Here is a 19,717-nt window from a genome sequence, read left to right as displayed (position 1 = left end):
GCGCTTCTGTGTCCACCACGAATTGCTTTCAGCTTCTCCATGAGTCACGGCACCAATGCGTGGCTTTAGCTGTTTAGTTGGTAGTACTTCGCTTGTGTAAATAGAATACGTGTGAACAGTTCTAATTGTATTTAATAACTACTTGTTTGTATATGTACAATAAATAACGCCATAAACGAGTTGGCGTTACACAGGTAACGTTAGTTACAGTGCGTTAAATAATAGCGGCAAATCCTTGACACTGACGACCTCTATAAACAACATCACCGTAAAAGTAAGGATAGGATATCCCTTTTGTAATAAGTTGTCCAAAGCCAAACTCTTGATATAATTCACTTTACCTAATAAAGAATTTACTAGAGGTTTTAAGCAATTTATGGAGAAACCCCCCGGAGAAAAAAATTCCCAGACTTTTTTAATTTACCAATGATTTATATATTACGATCGTGGAAATCAATAACGTCACTGCAGACACGTGCTAACAAACTGATTGGCATATGTAACATGTATAAACACCATAAACTCTTCGAATCGTGTAAATCTTCATTTAATGTATATAAGTAATGCATAAAGCAACACAAATATGTTAAGGACGACACTAGATTAAATGATGGGTGTTTTGCTTTGTTTTTATATAAGCACTCCTGTGGACTTACCTTCACCATGAACGCTAAAAGCCGAATAGTTGAAAGACCAGGATGTTAAAGCATCGATAACAGTTGACGAGCTGTACATTGTATTACCAAAAGGGACATTTAAATAATAGCAAAATTAATCTAAGGTCCAATTTGCCTGAGGGAGTTGTAGCCTTGGTTTCCTTATAATTTTAAGATATGAAAACGAACAATTTAAGAACGGGTCGTTATAAATCATATCAGTACTAAAGTAATGACTATTGAGCTGATGGTACCCTCGGATACTGATAGCGGTGTCGGCTCAGTGCGTTTAAATGCATACAATACTGAATAAATGAATGCTCATAGCCTAATATTTTAAAACCAATGATGTATAAGAACCGAAACAATTGAAGAGCTGTATTACCGAAAAGGACCTACATAAAAATAATAGCGAAATCAATTTCAATTTCTTAAGGATTTGAAAAATTTTTAAAAGGACAAATAAAAAAAAAGCTTTGTAACAAATCAGATCAGTACCGACTAAAACTTCGCTTTAACTCAAGAGTAACATATTGTGTGTAATCGAAGTAGTACAATCATTCAAAGTAATGCTTGTTAGTGCTTATCTAATTGTTAAATTTTTTTTTTTACTTTCTATCTGCATTTAAACATGCTCAAGTCAAACGTTAAAGAAAAACAAAAATGATCGATGTTGTTTTAAACGGTATATAATGATAACTCACAAGATTATCGAACAAAACATATTTAAAATACCATTGGTACTTTAAACAGATAATATACAAATCTTCAAAACAAATTGTAAGTCAACATAATTCCCTCATCTTACCACTTCACTATCAGAACATCAAAATTGCATCGTTCCTATCATATTGAAGTAGTATACACATAATTTATTACTGGATCCCATTTCATATTTGCAGTTTTACTGTTGAAATGTTTTCATTACTAAAAGTCATGGCATTTGTGAAGTTTCTACTTATAAAAATATCGTCATGTTCATGAATTCATTTTTTCAGTAATTTCTACATTTACACATTTCATGTGTTTGCATTCATTTATTGATATCTTTCATCGATTAGAAGTTGCAAGTGTCGAAAGCTAACTTAAACAATTTTTCGTTCCCTATTGTTAAATTTCCTTATTTTTACGGTGATGTTCCTTTAGCACCATCTTATGGTGTTTACATATCACAACTCGTTCTCTATGCCCGTGTCTGTTGTGACATTTTGGAATTAATTGAAAGCAAACTAAATATTTATTGTATATACATACCGGGTATGTACTTTGGCTCTACAATCTGTCGATACCTATGTCTTGGCATTGTACAAGGTCTAGGTTTTTCTCTGACTGTTAATGACGTCTTTACGCTAAATCCATTGGATGTTGGATGTGTACTGATTGATATTTTTGTCTTAAATGCATGTTTATTTATTAGTTGTTATTGGCTTTGAACTAGCTGTCAGTAACTGCGAGTACTCTCAGATCTGTATAATGTGGCTTTTTGTTGTGGGGATGTATAAGTACCCTGCAACGTCCATTCTGTCTTTTTATTAGGTGTGTTTATCTTTGTGTCCATCTGATGAGTGAAGCCTTTTTCAACTAATCTTTATAGTTTTATTTTATGTTGTTCTGTTACACCAACTGTCCTAGGTTAGGGGAAGGTTGGCGCCTTCAAACATGTTAAACCTCAATACATTCTGTATGTGCATGTCCAAAGTCAGGAGCCTATAATTCAGTGGTTGTCGTTTTTTGCTGTGAAACATATTTGTTTTACGTTCATTGTTTTGTACATAAATAAGGCCGTTAGTTTTCTCATTTGAATTGTTTTACATTTGTCATTTTGGGGCTTTTTATAGCTGACTATGCGGTATAGGTTTTAGTCATTATTGAGGGCCGTACGGTGACCTATAGTTGTTAATGTCTGTGTCATTTTGTCTCTTGTGGAGAGTTGTCTCGCTGGCAATCATACCACATCTCCTTATTTTTATATTAAATAAATGTTGCCTTACCTTTAATGCAAACTTCTAGGTTACCTTTGTGTGGTTGAAGTATTGTGATTCCATTATTGTTACTAGTTCGTGCCTACAAATTTTGAATTAATGCGTTCATTAATGAATATACTAAAAATGTCTAATATGACTCCAATGTGTGTAGCCAATCTATAACTAGGTAAACTAACAATAAGTTTCATTATGGTGAATACGCTCGTGACAAAGCAAATCAAGAACACACACAAATAACTATTACGAACTAAAGTCCTCTTAAAAAGACAATAGTCTATGCAATATGTCCTACCTCGCCGTAAGTCTTTAAACGTTGTTAAACTTCGAACAGGGACCATCAATGGTCTGCTACTAACATAAATATATTTTAAGATATAAATAGAAAATTCAATTAAAAGGTTTCTAACTTGAGACAGATCCCTTTATATTATCAAATCTTATTCAAAACCGGACTTCAAAGTTTTTGTGAAACTACATAATCGAGAGGTGGCCTGAATCAGATGTACAGTAGATCTTTTAGAGTACATACAATCTTAGATTCTTTCATCTTGCAATAGTATTAGAACATTTGACTTTATTGCACTTTACACAAGTATTCCCCATTCCAAACTATAAGACATATTGAAAGAGTTGGTCCTGGTTTGTTTCATAAAAAGAATGTTCAATGTAGATACAACTATCTTGTTTTAAGGAGGAATATAAATCATACTTTGTAAAAATTTTATCAGGTTCAAACAAAAAATTCTCTGAAACTGACATAATTAAGATGCCTGATTTCTTAGTTTAGAACATATTTGTTACGTTTGGAGGACGTGTTTTTCAACAAACAATCATCGGCATTCCCATGTTAACCAACTGTGATGCTCTTCTTGCCGACTTGATTCTTTATTTAAATGAGGCTGACTTCATACAGGAATTTCGTAGGAAGAAAACAAAGAAGATAGCAGTATCCTTCAACTTCACTTTCCGCTATATAGATGATGTTCTCTCAAAAACTAATTAAAATTTGGTGACTATTTCGAACTCATTTATCCCATCGAACTTGAGATAAAGGATACAACAGATACTGTTAAGTCTGCCTCATATCTTGACTTACAACAAAATTATTTTTATAATTACATGTGTACGTTATTTTATTTGGCGGCATTTTGTCCAAGGTTATGGTTGTCTTTCTAATATTGTTTTAAATCTAACCCCCTTGTTTTATTAATTTTGTATTTACATTGTGTCATAGATCAAATTTATTCGTTCAGTGTATGTTCACTTGTTTTTGTTAATATGTCTTTTGATAGAGTTAAGCCATTTCAATTGATATTTTTATAGTGTGTCTTTCTATGTTGTTTTATAGTGTGTCTTTCTATGTTGTGATGTTACACTATTGTTTCAGGCAGGGTGAAGGTTTGCGCCTATTAAAACGTTTAAAATCGCTGCATTTGCTTGCACCTGTCCTAAGTCAGGAACTTGATGTTCAGTGGTTGTCGTTTGTTGATGTGGTTCATAAGTGTTTCTCGTTTCTCGTTTTTTATATAGATTAGACCGTTGGTTTTCCTGTTTGAATAGTTTTACACTGGGCCCTTTATAGCTTGCTGTTCGGTGTGAGCCAAGGCTCCGTGTTGAAGGCCGTACTTTGACCTATAATGGTTTTTTTTTACAAATTGTGACTTGGATGGAGAGTTGTCTCATTGGCACTCATACCACATCTCCTTATATCTATTAACATCTAGAAATTAATAATGAGGGTCTCTTGAAAACAAAACTTTAGGACAAAGAGATGATTTCAGCTTCCCAATTGTGAATTTTATTTTTATGTCGCAACATCCCAGCAGCACCTACATACGGAGTTTATATCTCCCAGTTGATACGATATTACATGGCTTGTATTTCCTATCATGATTTCCTTGATAGAGGGTTACTGCTCACAAGGAAGCAATCAATCAAAGAGTTCCGATTTGAAAAGTTGAAATCCTCCCTTTGTACATTTTAGGGATGCCATCACCAGTTTGTTGACCGTTATGGAATATCTGTTTCACAGATGACGACGAATATTTTCAAATTGTCATTACAATCCCGTCCCCGTTTCCCCGATTGTGACAAACCGAACTAGATTTATCTCCAATTTCTACTTACACGACACCCTGAGTCTTTAGTTTTCTATGCTGTGAGTGTGTACTTTTTGTGAACTGTTTTTTGTTTGTTGGTCTTTTTCGTTTTTAGCCATGGCGTTTTCAGTTAATTGTATTATTACGAGTTTGAATGTCCCTTTGTTATCTTTCGCCTCACTTTTAAAATCTTTTTTACATTATTTGTACTCTATTGAATACATGCATTTCATTTCACGAATGATTTGGCCTTCAAATGGCAACAAATTCAAAACATAGTTCTAACTACTAGTATCGTCCCATGATGATCACATCTAGATGTAATTTTCTCCCGACATTTGCAGTTGGAATATAGAAATTGCTAATTATTTGATGAACTATAGAAGATTTAAAGTAAGTAATGGGAAATGAATTGACTATTTTTAGAAATATTTACACACAATATTTGATTCTGACGAATTTTCAGTTGAAATAATGATAAAGGCAAGAATAAGTACATGTAATAACTGTTTTCACAATATTTTAGTCTGTTTTGAAAGTAATTCTAGTGTGTTTTAAAAACAATATTAGTATGTTTTATAAGCTACTCTAGTGTGTATTGAAAAATATAACTAAATCTTTAGTGTCTTTCAAATGTCCCTTACAATATCATCCTTATGGAAACAACAGGATTGACTTTTGTCTGTGTTTTCTCGAATCACTTCTTCAACAATCTGCCCAATGCAGGTATCTTGTCCTTCAGTTATTATCCATATATCTGAAAGAAACCAAATAATGATGATTATAATAGTACTGAAATAATTATATAGTTATTTTTATGTTAATTAAGACCGTAAGTGTTGAAAAGAAAATCACACGATTAATCCCATATATATAAATTCGTTCAATATAGTCTTGCGTTTGATTTGTAAACTAACACAATAAAAGCACTGTTTTTTTTTTAATTCAAACTAAATACAGCACGCCATACTCATTTTCTCAAGTGTATGAACAGAGTTTATTTTTGTTTCTCAAATGAATGAGTGAATCGAATTGAGATTTGAAGTGACATATTATATACACAGTCAAAGAAAGAAAATGAATAATACAAAATGTTTGCTTACATGTTGTATTCATTAATTCAAGCAGACCACTTTTAAGTTGAGTTTTAATCGTCTCATTAGGCAGATACTTTTTAGCCTCTCCTATGATAGACAGAACTGCAACTGGTTTTTCTTTTTCCCAGTTTTCCAATGGCTGTTTGGTTTTCGTTACCTTGAGCAATCGATCACACTAAAAAAAAAGAAAATTATTTTCTATCTTATAAAACTGACTATAATTACTAACACTATCCATTTGTCAAAATAAAGCTTTAACTTCACGTTCTATTTGAGGCTAGCAATGACTGTCAACCAATACGATGTGTGTGTGTATCGCATTAAGAGATACTATTTTACTTAGTTCTTGAGATACAAAAAATCGTCTAATAATACGGTATTCAATGCTATAAATTGTGTTCTTCTCCAAGAAATGGTAATTTATGCTATAAATTGTTTTCTTCTCCAAGATACGGTAATCTATGCTATAAATTGTGTTCTTCTCCAAGATACAGTAATCTATGCTATAAACTGTGTTCTTCTCCAAGATATTATCTATTTTTCAATTCTGTTAGGTTTCGAACGAACAACTGTTCGTCCATTATAGCATGCTACGATCTCTGCACGTTAAGAAGTCCTGCAACAACTCTTTGAGGGGTCCTTAAATGGCCTGTTGACAAGCTTAATTTCTTTTCCTATCCAATATGCCTTAATTTTTCAATGGCATTCTAAATGTCCAGCCTGCCCATTATCCCAGTCGAACCTCTATTGAAAAACTTTCCTATTGCTTTCATTGTTTAGAGAAATTTCTGTTAACATCAGCCATTCACATAAGGGTTTGCATATTTCTAATTGATTAATGAGTTCAAAATTTGGGATATTAAGTGTTGTTTCTTTTTCGAAACATATCTGAATACCTGCCAAATGTTTTAATTATTAAATTAAAACCGCGAAATAAAACCTGACATGCAATGGAAACATATTGCTTGAATCAGTAGTTGATTTCACATTCTCATGATAGGCATGTTCAACCAATCAACTTTCATTTTTCCTATTCAGTTTCTTAAATTTGCAAACAGTTATACTTTCTACATTTGTTTTGTGCACAACAAACAATTATTTTGGTCCAACGTGATTGTTATGAGTCACAAATCTGATTAGAACACAGAATGAGCAAACATTTCTTTCAGATTTTACAATTGAAAATAGACTGATAGCTAGATAGATACATACATTATATAGAAATAAAAAAAGAAAGAAAGAAAAAAAAGAAAGAAAGAAAAAAAAAAAAAAAAAGAGACAAAGAAAGATAGGAAGACCAAACAAATATTTACAAAGATTCACTCAAAATTTATTTATCTACTATTCACTAGTTTTCACTGGTATTGTATATACAATTATTTAGCCTTCTAATCAGGAAAATATCGTATTTTGAATTAGAACATAAAGTAAAACATCTTTTAGAAACATATATGAACCTCAATAGATGAATGCATTTCGAAGAGTTAAGGTTCTTCATGGAAGTTAATTCTGATCAATATATATCACAAAACTATCAAATTGTACTTTTGATAGATACCGTTTCTTCATATGTCGCGGTTTGGTTCTGTGAAACATAATCACATCGTTCGTGTCTTTAGGAATGGAATAGTCTGAGAAATGACTTAAATAAGCTGCTCATATTTCGAACGGTTAACTTATTATTAAGAATCTGGTGATGTGACTATATATAATCATTTATTTCCGTCGAATCCTTTGATGAATCTATATGTTACCACTCCTATTTGATTGCACATGTCAGATATGATGACACTCATGTGAAGTTTGTTTGAACAATGATTTTAGTTGACAAGAATAGAAAGTATAATCGATGCCTTCTCTAATATGATAAAAGATTCTACATTATATATAAGCTCTTCTATTTTTTTCACCCGATGACTGCTTGGTTTTGGTACACTTTTTTATGATGATATATTTTGCCCATAAGCCACAATTCTACTGATAAGGTTGGTGTATTGCTATGATTCATCCCATATTGATGAGTCATAATCATTTGTTTTATATCTAGATACATACGAGTGGACAATTCGATCTGTTCTGTAAACTGTAACCGGATTCGTCCTCACTTGTTTTCCTAAAACAAGAAAACAATTATCGTAATACCTATGACATGCATGCTTACATGTAGAAAATACAAGCATATATTCTTAAAACGTTCGAACCAAGTTGAACGAAACAAAAGATTTACATTAAGCAAATAAATACAATATGGGGTTGTCAACAATACCACAAAGAACATACCGTATGTCAAATTCTTAATCTTAGGGATTCTAGAAAAGTTGTGAATACATGTAAACAAATGTATTAACAAAAATACCGAACTCCAAGGTAAATTAAAAAGGCGGAGATCCATAAAACCTGACGAAATCAAAAATTAGACTATACTAGATTAACAAACAAAACAAATTGAAAACAACTGGCATATTCCTGACTTGACACAGGCATTTTCAAAGGAAATGATAGAGTGACCTGGTTTTTTAGGTAGCCAAACTTCCGACTAATGACGTTTGTTTGTTGTTCCACTATATTGACACTATCAGGTGCACAATCAAAACGGATATACTAGGTTAATATGAAAATAATTTTGATCCAGCATAATAAAAATGCATGTGCAAACAAACACCACTGACAACATGGACAGACAACACAACTGATAAAAAAAATTCAAACAAACACACAAACAAATCTGACAGAGACGCCAGCAAAAAACTTATTGTAGTTGATAGTAAATCTAACAAAGAGACCAGCAAAAACAGTTTTTGTTGTTGGTGGTGAAATTAGTTTATAAAAACATTATACCGTACTTTTATAGACTTTCTCGAGAATGATCAATTAAGGATGTACTTAGGTGAAATTTGAAAAATCTAGAATTAAAATACGATAAGTCGGAAAAGCATTAGTCAAGGAACAAAATAAGCTTAAAATATTGAAAGGTTATGGAGCTCCTTTTCGAGATATTTGATTTTTAAAAAATGGCGGGAAACGGCTGACTCTGACTTTTACCTTATATTTGCATTGGTACTATTTGAGTCTCAAATCAAAAGAATAAAATCTAGAATCTGCTTAAATGTTGGTAAATGACCTTATATGAGCTAATGAAGTTTTAAATGAAAAGAAAATGGGTGTTATTGGGCAAAATATTTTACCCTGTATTCAAGGAAAAAAACTAAGTAGTCCGAAAATCTGACACAAATCAGTAAACCTCACCTTCTTTAAGTGAAATATAAAAACAAGGGTTAACAAAATGTAACCAACAGTGCGAAAAAGTCGTACGTCATATCCTCATATCTAAACTGGCATGCAACAGGAACGTTTGAGGCCAACAATCCGATTGCTAGATGCACAAATACCGAGTGACGTCAAAAGTCATACTTTCAATGACGTAACAAATACCATTAACAACAATTCCGTTAACTATAAAAACATTCATATTTTATGGCAAATAACCGCTGGCAGTGTTCTTGACCCAGAAGAGTAAAGATCACGATGTAGTGTTCGTAGAGATCTTGCTAGTTCTACCTTTTATACCATAAAGTGGATAAAACAATGTATTGTAAAAATCACAACAATAAGTATCTAATATTAGAAAACAAACATTGATGAATGACTTTGTAATTTAAAAGTGTGGTAGCTAAAAAAAAAACCAAACAAAGGATGTCATATAAACGTTTGCACCATCAGTTCTATTGACTGAACACTATGATGTGTACATATAGTATTTAATATTAGGAAAAAAAACATTAAAGAATGACTTCGTAAAATAAAAATGTCTTATCTTAAAACTACAATGATCTCATATAGACGTTCGCACCATCAGTTCTATTGACTGAACACTATGATGTGTATATAGAGCCAGAGTTCATTGCTCCTAGTCTCTGTCGTTCTATTTAAATCTCCAATATAATTATAATTTAACTCACGTATTAGGGTTGTTTAATACTCACTGAAAAAGAAAACAACCAAAACTGTTTCATTGAAATGATAATTGTTACCTTTAACTTTTTGGTTGCATATCTAGACTGTGTCAAATATTGTTTTCATACATGCAAAGCTACGTTCTATTTGTTTTATGCGATATGAAGAAGCAAATGTTGTTTAATTCTACTTATTCGCAGGCTTTACTGATTGTAAATACAGATTGTTAACTTCACTTGTAAACTATCACACCATTTCCACGGAGTAATGCTACACTAATAAAAAAGGAGATGTGGTATGATTGCCAATGAGACAACTATCCACCAAAGTTCATTTGAAGAGGATGCCATATATATTAAGTTACTCTCTATTCGTTCATAAAGTTTCAAATAGGATGCAAATTATCATTCTTAAATCTTACCTCTCCTTTCTTTTTGACATCCTCTTGACATTCCTTCATACGTCCGTTTTCCCAAATTTGTCCAGGGAGAGGCGTTTCTGTTCCATAGGAGGTAGAACGGGCAGCCACTGATGTCATTCTTCAATTTCAATTACAGATATTCTGAAAATACCGTTCAATTCATCAACATTTAGGTTGCACTTTGTAAATACAGTTGTTTCACAAACCACGCCTCTTTTGGGGAGATATATAATATTCATAGATATTTTGTTTTGTTTACGTACTGGTTCGCAGATATAATCTATATGTTTCATCTCATAGAGACATAACTTGGGAATGTTACCAGTATAAATACACATAGTAGCGGCGAAAATTTAATTCTAAAGAAGACCCATAGTGAGGGGAGCGTAGTACAGAACTTTAGTATAAGTTTTGAAGTTCTGAGCATATAAATGTTGAAAATATGCCGCACAGCCCTATGTTTTGACTTTTGAATAAAATATAAGTGCTTATCAACTTTCCATTCTAGGATATTTACGTAACTTCATAGTAAAAGTGGCACAGTTTTAGCCGTAAAGGGAGTTCCTATGGGAAATTGCATTGTCTATATTAACAGAAGTGCAACCTTTAAAAGCATCATGTATTATATCTTTATATAGATATAAGATGTGGTATGAGTGCCAATGAGACAACTCTCCATCCAAGTCAAAATTTATAAAAGTAAACCATTATAGGTCAAAGTACGGTCTTCAACACGGAGCTTTGGCTCACACCGAACAGCAAGCTATAAAGGGCTCCAAAAATTACTTGTGTAAAACCATTCAAACGAGAAAACCAACGGTCTAATCTATATAAAAAACAAGAAACGAGAAACACTTATGAACCACATCAACAAACGACAACCACTGAACATCAGATTCCTGAGGACAGGTGCAAGCAATTGCAGCGGGTTTAAACGTTTTAATGGTACCAAACCTTCACCCTTATCTGAAACAATAGTGTAACATCACAACATAGAAAGATACACTATAAAATATCAATTGAAATGGCTTAACTCAATCAAAAGACATCTTAACACCAGTGAACATACACTGAACAAATAAATTTTATATATGATACAATGCACATATTTAAACTGTTAGTCGGTATGTGTTTAATATTATACAAGTTTTCCGGATTTCGGAAATGAGCAGTTAAAACTGGCACCGATAATGTTATTACTACCAATAGGTTGCTACCTCTTGTAGTGAACTGTTAGGTCTCAAGAGTATCACCAGCCCAGTAGCCAGTACGTCGGTACTTACCTGAAAATACGGATATTGTGTTTTTAAAATTTGTTGTTATAATATTTTGGAAATTATTCTTAGTTAAAGAGTATACCTCCTTCCTGCATATCTCTAATTCCTTGCCATGATATGGCTATACATTTTTGGTTCATTAGCTCTTCCTTATTTAATAAACATTTGAACATTATAGCACAATTGAAGAGACATTCATGACGAAATTCGCATTGTGTGCAGTAAAACTGATATTACTATCACTTGGTCGAAATTTCTATTTGGTGGACTGTTAAACCCGGTGTAACGATCAAATTGTCGAACAGGAATGCAAAAAAGATAAAATGATAAATAGTTCTTATGTTTTCCCAACAGTTTCCCTAAACATGTAATCTAGATTTGTGCGAGTTACCGTGTGTACATTTTTTTTTTATATCTGTGGTAAATATAAAAAAGAAGATGTGGTATGATTGCCAATGAGACAACTCTCCACAAGAGACCAAATGACACAGAAATTAACAACTGTAGATCACTGTACGGCCTTCAACAATGAGCAAAGCCCATACCGCATAGTCAGCTATGAAAGGCCCCGAAATGACAAATGTAAAACAAGGCAAACGAGAAAACTACACGGCCTATTCTATGAGCAAAATAATGAACGAAAAGCAAATATGTTATACAGCAATAAACGACAACCACTGAATTATAGGCTCCTGCATAACTTAGGACAGGCAGATACAAAATGTGGCGGAGTTAAACTCGTTTCAAGGCGCCAACACTCCCCTGACATGGGACAGTGGTGTCACAGTACAACATAAGAACAAACTATACAAATCAGTTGTCAACTTGAAAGATGGATTTAAACATGTTAAAAGGCAAAGCAAAATTCGGTGATTGGCTTTTACATTTCAAAATTAGTCATTATAAGAAATATGTGTCTGTACTCAGACATGTATAAATAAACTTGTGATAAGAAAGCATAGCAGTCTGGAATTTGTCAGTCACTAGTAAGACAAAATTCTAAAATATGTTTATTCTCCGTATGATGGGAAGCGATACCTGTTTAGGTTACACCTGGTGAGAAACCCTAAGCTTATTCACTGGTTTTGGTTATTATTTGTTTGCTTGTATACTCGTATGCTAGTATATTTTTGAATTATTATAGAATTAAGCTTCTTTCGTGTAATGATTTGCACTGTATGCACCAATTGTTTTTCCTCTTACCGAGATTAAAAGCGGGAATTGATATTGCCTAAAGCGGTTCAACAGTAAAACATTATATCACACTTGATTTATTTTTAAGTTGATTGGATTTGAGATCGACAAATATACAAGAAGTTATTAAATATGATTTAGATAACTGAGTTTTGGCTACCAACTTATTTCAAATATTCAATAAGAAATTTGGAAAATTAAATATAAAACAGATTTTCTGATGTAAGAATTTTATTTGTTGTTTATTTAAATCTACTTTTAGGAATGACGTGCTCCCTTTCAATCCTCATACTTTCGTTTTGAAGTGTTTGATCATCCTTCTTCATTCCTAATTTGTATTCTTTTGTACAGGTAATTGCACCTTTTTGCTACCTATTCTCTACAAAACAATGAACCGCATTGAGGACAATGACTGGAATGGTTTTATGTATTATAACTCTTAAGAGCGTAATATATAGAAGAAAAAAAATAAAATAAATGCACATTGCCTTCTAAAAATCTTATATGCATTTAACTAACTAAATTGTCCAACAGGGCATAATTATATAGTAAAAATTAAAATTGAATGAATAAATGTATCATTTTATTAAAGAGAAATACACAATACAGTTATTCCCAGTAAGATAAATATGATATAATCGATATTAAAGTTTAATTTTGTACTATTCCTTAGAAAAGTTTGGAAGTTTTAAAATGTTTACATGATAAATCAAACATTAAGGTTAAAACAAAACAAAAAATTATATTAAGTGATTTAGGGGAGGGGGCACTTACAATACAAGGAATCATTGATAAAATATGAAGTTACATGTATGTTGTCCGCACATATATTTTCATTTTGAAGATTTAAATTAAAATATATTTACTTAGACATACTAACAGACTCCTCATTTAAGACTTTAAAATTCTAAAGTGAAAAACATTTATATCAAATGAAATTCAACACACATTTTAACTCAATTATCTATCGTTGAAAAAAAGATAAAATTTTAACCAGTGTGTATGCATTAACAAAAACCCAATGAACAAACTATTGTGAAGTCAGGTATGTCGATTGAATACAATCTTTAATAATTATAGACTTGCTATTGTGATGTTGTTATTTAAATAAAAACAGACCAGTGAAGAAAATGTGTGTCCTTGTTGCCGTTGACACAATTTTTTTAAAAATCTTTATGTACGGTGGAAGTTTTTAAATGCCTTGTACAGTTCCAGATAATTAGGTAATACGTATATGCCTTTTGTTAATATAAAGTGTGCAATCACTTTATATCTACCCTTTAACATTTTAAAATTTTACTAAAACACTTTGAAATTGTAATTAGATCGGCAATTTACATGGATATATATTTAACTGTTTTGCAGTTTTGAAATGTTAAAAATACATCATCGTCACTTATCTTTGAAACGTGGAACCGTGGTAACCATTTTCATAATGATATGTTCATGTATAAAAAAAAACTATACAAACTTGGAGAAAATATTCGAAGGCCCCATCCGTCCTCAACGAAGTTACTGAAAATAAAATAATGTTTGTTTTTGCATGTTTTGTAAGTAGAATTAGATTAAAGTTTTCAATTGCACCAGCATTATTTCTTTCGTCGAAAGTTTAACGATACATTGAAAATTAGATTCGATAAGTTCAAAATAAATCAAATGTTTTGTACAAAAGCAAATAAACGTGATACATTTCGAATATATCGGATTATATGATTCCATGCGTTGCATTAAAAATCTCAGACTTGTTGAGTCGATCTTATTGTCATTTCGTCATCAGAAATGTATACGAAAAAAATAAATCCAAACAAATTTGAAAATTGAAATCTTTGCATGCCTGAGTAATGGTACATACAAACCAATAACAGAAACATATGTGGTCGTATTTAAGTTAATGCATGTCATAAAATTTGTAGGAATTACTTAAACTATGGTGTATAAATTGTATAAAATGCGAGCAGTAGAACGATAGTTAAAGAGGGAGGTAAAATCCATTCATTTGCATCTGAAATTGCAAACAATATTAAATGCATATATAAATACCTAAAAAAAGCGTTTGTGACTTAACCTGCTGATAAAAAAGCAAACAATGTTTACGTTTTTGAATGTAAGTTGTAAATTGAAATACTGAAGGTTTGGGGTAAGTTGTAAATTGAAATACTGAAGTTGTGTACTGTTATTTCATACCTTTAACTGTTACTGCAAATAAAACTGATGATAAACACAATTTAAAAAAGAAATGAAAATGTAACCTGAAAAACACCATCTGCCCAGTATGTATCGGCTTCTTGAATTACTCACGAAAGCTTATCAATTGCATCAAAGATGCACACATTTTAGTTATTCTTGCTTGTGCAATAAGGGATTTTATTGCCCATTAATGGTTTTGCTTTTGATCATTGTTGGAGGCTTAACGGTGACCTGTAATTGTTCACACCTTTTATGTGTTGATGTTTAATAGGTTGGTGGCTCATTTGCAATCATGCCATATTACTTGATGTTATGAAAAGTGGCGTTCATGTCTTTCTCATTGACTTAAGAATACATCAAACGGAATAACGGAAATCACCAAACATACCAAAAAGATCGATAGATAAACCACTAACACTCTGCAAAACACACAATTAAAACATACACATTTCACTTTCCAACAGAATGACCACTGATTACAAAAAAGAAAGAAAAAAAAAAGTAGCTAATAATTTGAGAAGCAGAGTCACAACTTGCTTAATATAATGTGCCTGATATCCTTGGCTATACACGTTTAGTCAAACATCTTATTGAAACATTCATTTTGGCTTTCTACAATGTCATGCTATTCTCAGACTGGATTCTGTACTCTTAATCCTTTCAATGTGTACTGCATGTCAGTAACTGCTGGTAGTCCTTTGTTAATTTATGTTTTCGTTGTCGTTTTGCTTTGGTTCTTCTGTTGCCTACTCTTACATTGGACTCGGACTTTTTAACACTGATTTTTACTGTGCGTTTTGCTGTGTGTTTGTCCATATTCCATATTAACTTGATGTATAGGAGGAGGGTAGAGTTCTCACAAAATATGTTGAAACTCGTTGCATTTTTACGTCTGTCCAAATTCAGGAACCTCTAGCCATTTTTTTGTCATGTGTGTTTAATTGATTTTGATTTTTCGATGTTTTGGAGTTAAGTGTGACGTCCATTTCGCTTATCTTTAGTGACCAACTGAAGACTGCTTCCAAGTGTGAAATTTTCTCGCTGAATTGAAGACCATTGGTGGGCTGTTTTCTGCTCTAGTGTCTGGTTGTTGTCTCTTTGAAACATTTCCCATTTCAATTCTCTATTCTGATCAAAATATTAGTGCTGGAAACATGGTTTATTTATTAAGTAGAACTGGCGTTGATCTAACCTTTGGTTATTGCTTGAAACGCGGCCAAATTTCTGTATTTACCTATCCAGGGTCAGGTGTTAATTGTTTTTGTTGGATGTCGCCAGTCTTTTTTACTCTTCGTTTGCTGCTTATAACATAAATTTTGATAAAGTGTTGTTTTCCTTTTTTATAATGTTTTTATTTACTTTTGTCGTGCCGTGGACTTGTGTTCATTTTTGTAACATATAAGGAATATATTTTGCGCCAGGTTGAGGCCCAATAGTGTTATATACTTGTTTATATCATTGGTCATATGGTTTTTGATTGATGTCGTTAATCATCTTATTTTTTGTTTGTGCTACTATACAGGCTATATTAGATGGTTACAACATTTGGTTGGATAGTGACAATCAGGAAAACGGAAAACAGAAACTGCCCTAACAGATTTGATTAAGTCATCTCAAACATTTAATTACAATCGGCAGTATTGGTAATATGTCAGTAAGTATTTAAAATCGTAATATTGAACAACGTTTTTTTATTGTATTACTAATGTTTGATGATATAAGAAATGTGCATGTTTCGGCATTTAAGTTGCTCAATGACTTAACAATCGCATATAAAGTGACAACTAATGTTTAATATTAATTTATGGATATATACCTGACCCATAAAATCACACAAATTATTTCAAAACATGTATCAGTGTGTTTCCCCTTAATAAAATGATACCCCTTCCCAACAAAAAAGAAGTATTAGAAGATGCATAGATCTACAAATAAAAAGTACGGTGTACAATTGATCCAACTTGTTGAATGGGGTATTAGATACATTGTATACAGTAAACATATGAAACCGTTATCCACACTTACCATATCATTTGAAATAACAATAAAAAGTACTCACTTTTAAGAGATCAGCCTACGTTAAGCGTCTTAAGTCCAAAACAGATATTTGATGAAAGAACAATCGAATTAGAACATACAAATATTAAACATACATAATCATCGTCAAAGATTCATCAATATATTATTCTTCAGTGTCTAAGGTTAATTTCAAATCAATTACAATACTACATATTTTTTTTTAAAATAAAAAATGAAAAAAAATGTCTCTTTTAAACAGTTCTTAAATAATATAAGACTGTTTAAATCAAAGTTAATTTGCCCTATCTACAAATTTGCGGCATTCAGAAATATTTAAAGACCTTGTACTTGTTAATACAGATTTAAATATCTGTTTCCACACGCAAGTTTTTGTAAATATCGAATTCAATAGTTCCGGTTCAATGGTCTTAATCTACAAGAATGTGTATTCATTTTATCATTGTGTATCTTTTTTTAACAACACCGCCGTAGTGACAAATGTATAATGCATAAGACCTAAGGGATAGAAAGATGTGGATTCAATTCATTTATGAAAAATATATGAATTGTATGTATTTACGAACATAAGAACCACAATTCTGATAAATTATCAAGAAGAACATAATTAAGATTCCGTGATCCTTGTTCCTTAATGGGCTATGTCACAAATTTTAATAAACGTTTGCATACAACTTTGGCTCGTTTTATTATAATAATAAAATAAGAACAAAAAAGAATGCATTTGTCCCTTTTATTTTCTGAAATATTACTGAATGAATTCTTTCAAAATAGATGAACATTTGTAATAATAAATAATATAGAAATGGCAACACACGTTTTTCAGTTTTTCTTAAAATCAGCTTTTATTTTTTGAAGAATTGCCTATTCGAAGACATTTAATAAGGATACAAGTCAAAATCAATTATTACATTTTGTATAAATGAAGAAGATAGACCATCAACTCATTTCATTTTGCATCCATGTTGGGAACGTTATTTTAAGAAGACAGACACAGTGAATGTGCAATCTAGGTATGTTTTCTTTGTGCAATGACAAATGCAAATTATTAGCATCTGTATCTTAGAATTAGTATTATGAAAAACACTTTTATGTATGATATATGTACTTTTTTTTACAATACCTGATTATAAAACAGTCAAATGTCTTTGTCCATACATACCGTTGAGTAACAGTGTCATAGTTAAACCTGATTTCATATGTTTCTTAATTATTTGTCATTCCCTTCACATTTCTCGGGTGATATTGCATAAACGTGGGAAAAAAACAACAACACCAAAACACTAGTACGTGTACAGTGTCGTGTGTTTTTGTACACGTTTTCGACATTTATATTCATGACTGTTTAATGCACAAAAGAAACATATTATTCAGTAAATCTGAAGTCCAATGATCAGAATTTTAGACATTCAGATTAGGAATCAATTATCAAAACGATTCTAGACAACAGTTCTTTAAAAAATAGCTTTATCAATTAACCATTTTATACATTAACCTCAAGAAAAATGAAACAAACTTTTAGCAAATTAATCATTATGAAATATACTCAGTTTGTTAACAATATGACAGTCTCGTTATGCGATTTTAGCGTATCAAGTGTTTTCATTATATTTGATAGAGTTAAGGTTATACGGAAAATAAGTTATATCCTTCTATAAACGATTTATTAATTGGTACACAATGAGGATGGCTTCCTTCCACTAGACTATAATGAATCCTAAAACAAAACAAAACAAAACAGATTCAATACTCAGTATGGTATATTCTAATCACAATGTCACTCTTTAGGTACTTTCATAGTTCTCATGTGTTAACAATAATCTGTATTTGGTTGGATATCCAGATCGCCTATTGTTCTTCATCATTTGGATCAAATTGCAACCTTTTCTCTTGTACTCTCATTGTTATACCTGACACCTTCAAGAAATGTTTGGTTGAATTAAACTATTTCAGTTATCTGAAATGTTTCCTCCATATACTCGTCCTTTTTAAATAAGTGCTGTTATGTTTTTTGGTCATTGGATTTTTGACGTTACTCGATATTTATATATCCCGCCATCTGGTTTTTGACTGTTTAACTTAGAATTTTCCTTGTGATGGTGGATCCTGCGGTGCGATTCGGACAAAATGATTTTACAACTTTTTTTTCAATTTTGTTGACCCTTGTTTATATATTTACCTAATTTTCGAGAATGTGTACTATTTACTGTATGTACCATCAACAACAAAAACTTTTTTTTACGTTATTGAAATTTGAAACAAACTTACCATCTACTACACCTTTTTTGTTGGCGTCTTTGTCAAATTAATTTGTATGATTGTTGCGATTTATGTATCCACAATTTTGGCTGCTGTATCCCAATTATTGTCACATAAACATATCATAATAGAAAAACAAAGGCTATTGGATACCCACTCATGACACACAAACAGAGCAAACACAGCAAAAAACACACAGAAAGAAAAGTAACGACGCTTTTGTTGCTGTTCTTCATCTCAAAGTAACAGTGAGGACTTCTACATGGTGCAAAAATACTTTCACCTCTGTAATGTTTGTTTAGGTTGCTCGACTGATTTTGTCAATATAACAGTACTATCAACAACCGTTATATAGTAGGTGGTTTAGCTAGCTATAAAATCAGGTATAACCCACTATTTTGTTTGTAAAATGCCTGTACCAATTAAGAAATATAGCAGTTATTTTTCACTTGTTTCGTTGAATGATAGCGTTTGATTTTGTCTTGGGTATTTTTGTTAAACTTTTAAAAAGACAATATTGATGGCGAACAAAATATAGTAAATTTTCCAAG

At 31.8% G+C, this 19,717-nt stretch overlaps 2 protein-coding genes across 2 annotated transcripts in view; both read right to left on the bottom strand.

Moving 5' to 3' along the window:
- The window catches only part of LOC127717891 (transient receptor potential cation channel subfamily M member 1-like), a 49,290-nt gene extending 41,346 nt beyond the window's left edge, over positions 1–7,944 (bottom strand). Inside the window, exons 1-4 of the mRNA XM_052223749.1 lie at positions 7,893–7,944; positions 5,844–6,012; positions 5,385–5,497; positions 2,648–2,720 (exon numbers count right to left, since the gene is read on the bottom strand). Coding sequence (XP_052079709.1) covers positions 2,648–2,720; positions 5,385–5,497; positions 5,844–5,856 — 199 coding nt within the window. The 5' untranslated portion in view covers positions 5,857–6,012; positions 7,893–7,944. The remainder of the gene's footprint in view (positions 1–2,647; positions 2,721–5,384; positions 5,498–5,843; positions 6,013–7,892) is intronic.
- Positions 1–19,717, bottom strand: part of LOC127717889 (transient receptor potential cation channel subfamily M member 1-like) — a 156,138-nt gene that overhangs the window by 41,346 nt on the left and 95,075 nt on the right. The window lies entirely within an intron of this gene.

Source organism: Mytilus californianus, unplaced genomic scaffold, assembly GCF_021869535.1.
Source record: "Mytilus californianus isolate M0D057914Y unplaced genomic scaffold, xbMytCali1.0.p SCAF_10, whole genome shotgun sequence".
NCBI lineage: Eukaryota > Metazoa > Mollusca > Bivalvia > Mytilida > Mytilidae > Mytilus > Mytilus californianus.
Note: the sequence above shows the minus strand (reverse complement) of the source record. Positions and strands in the feature narration are given on the sequence as shown.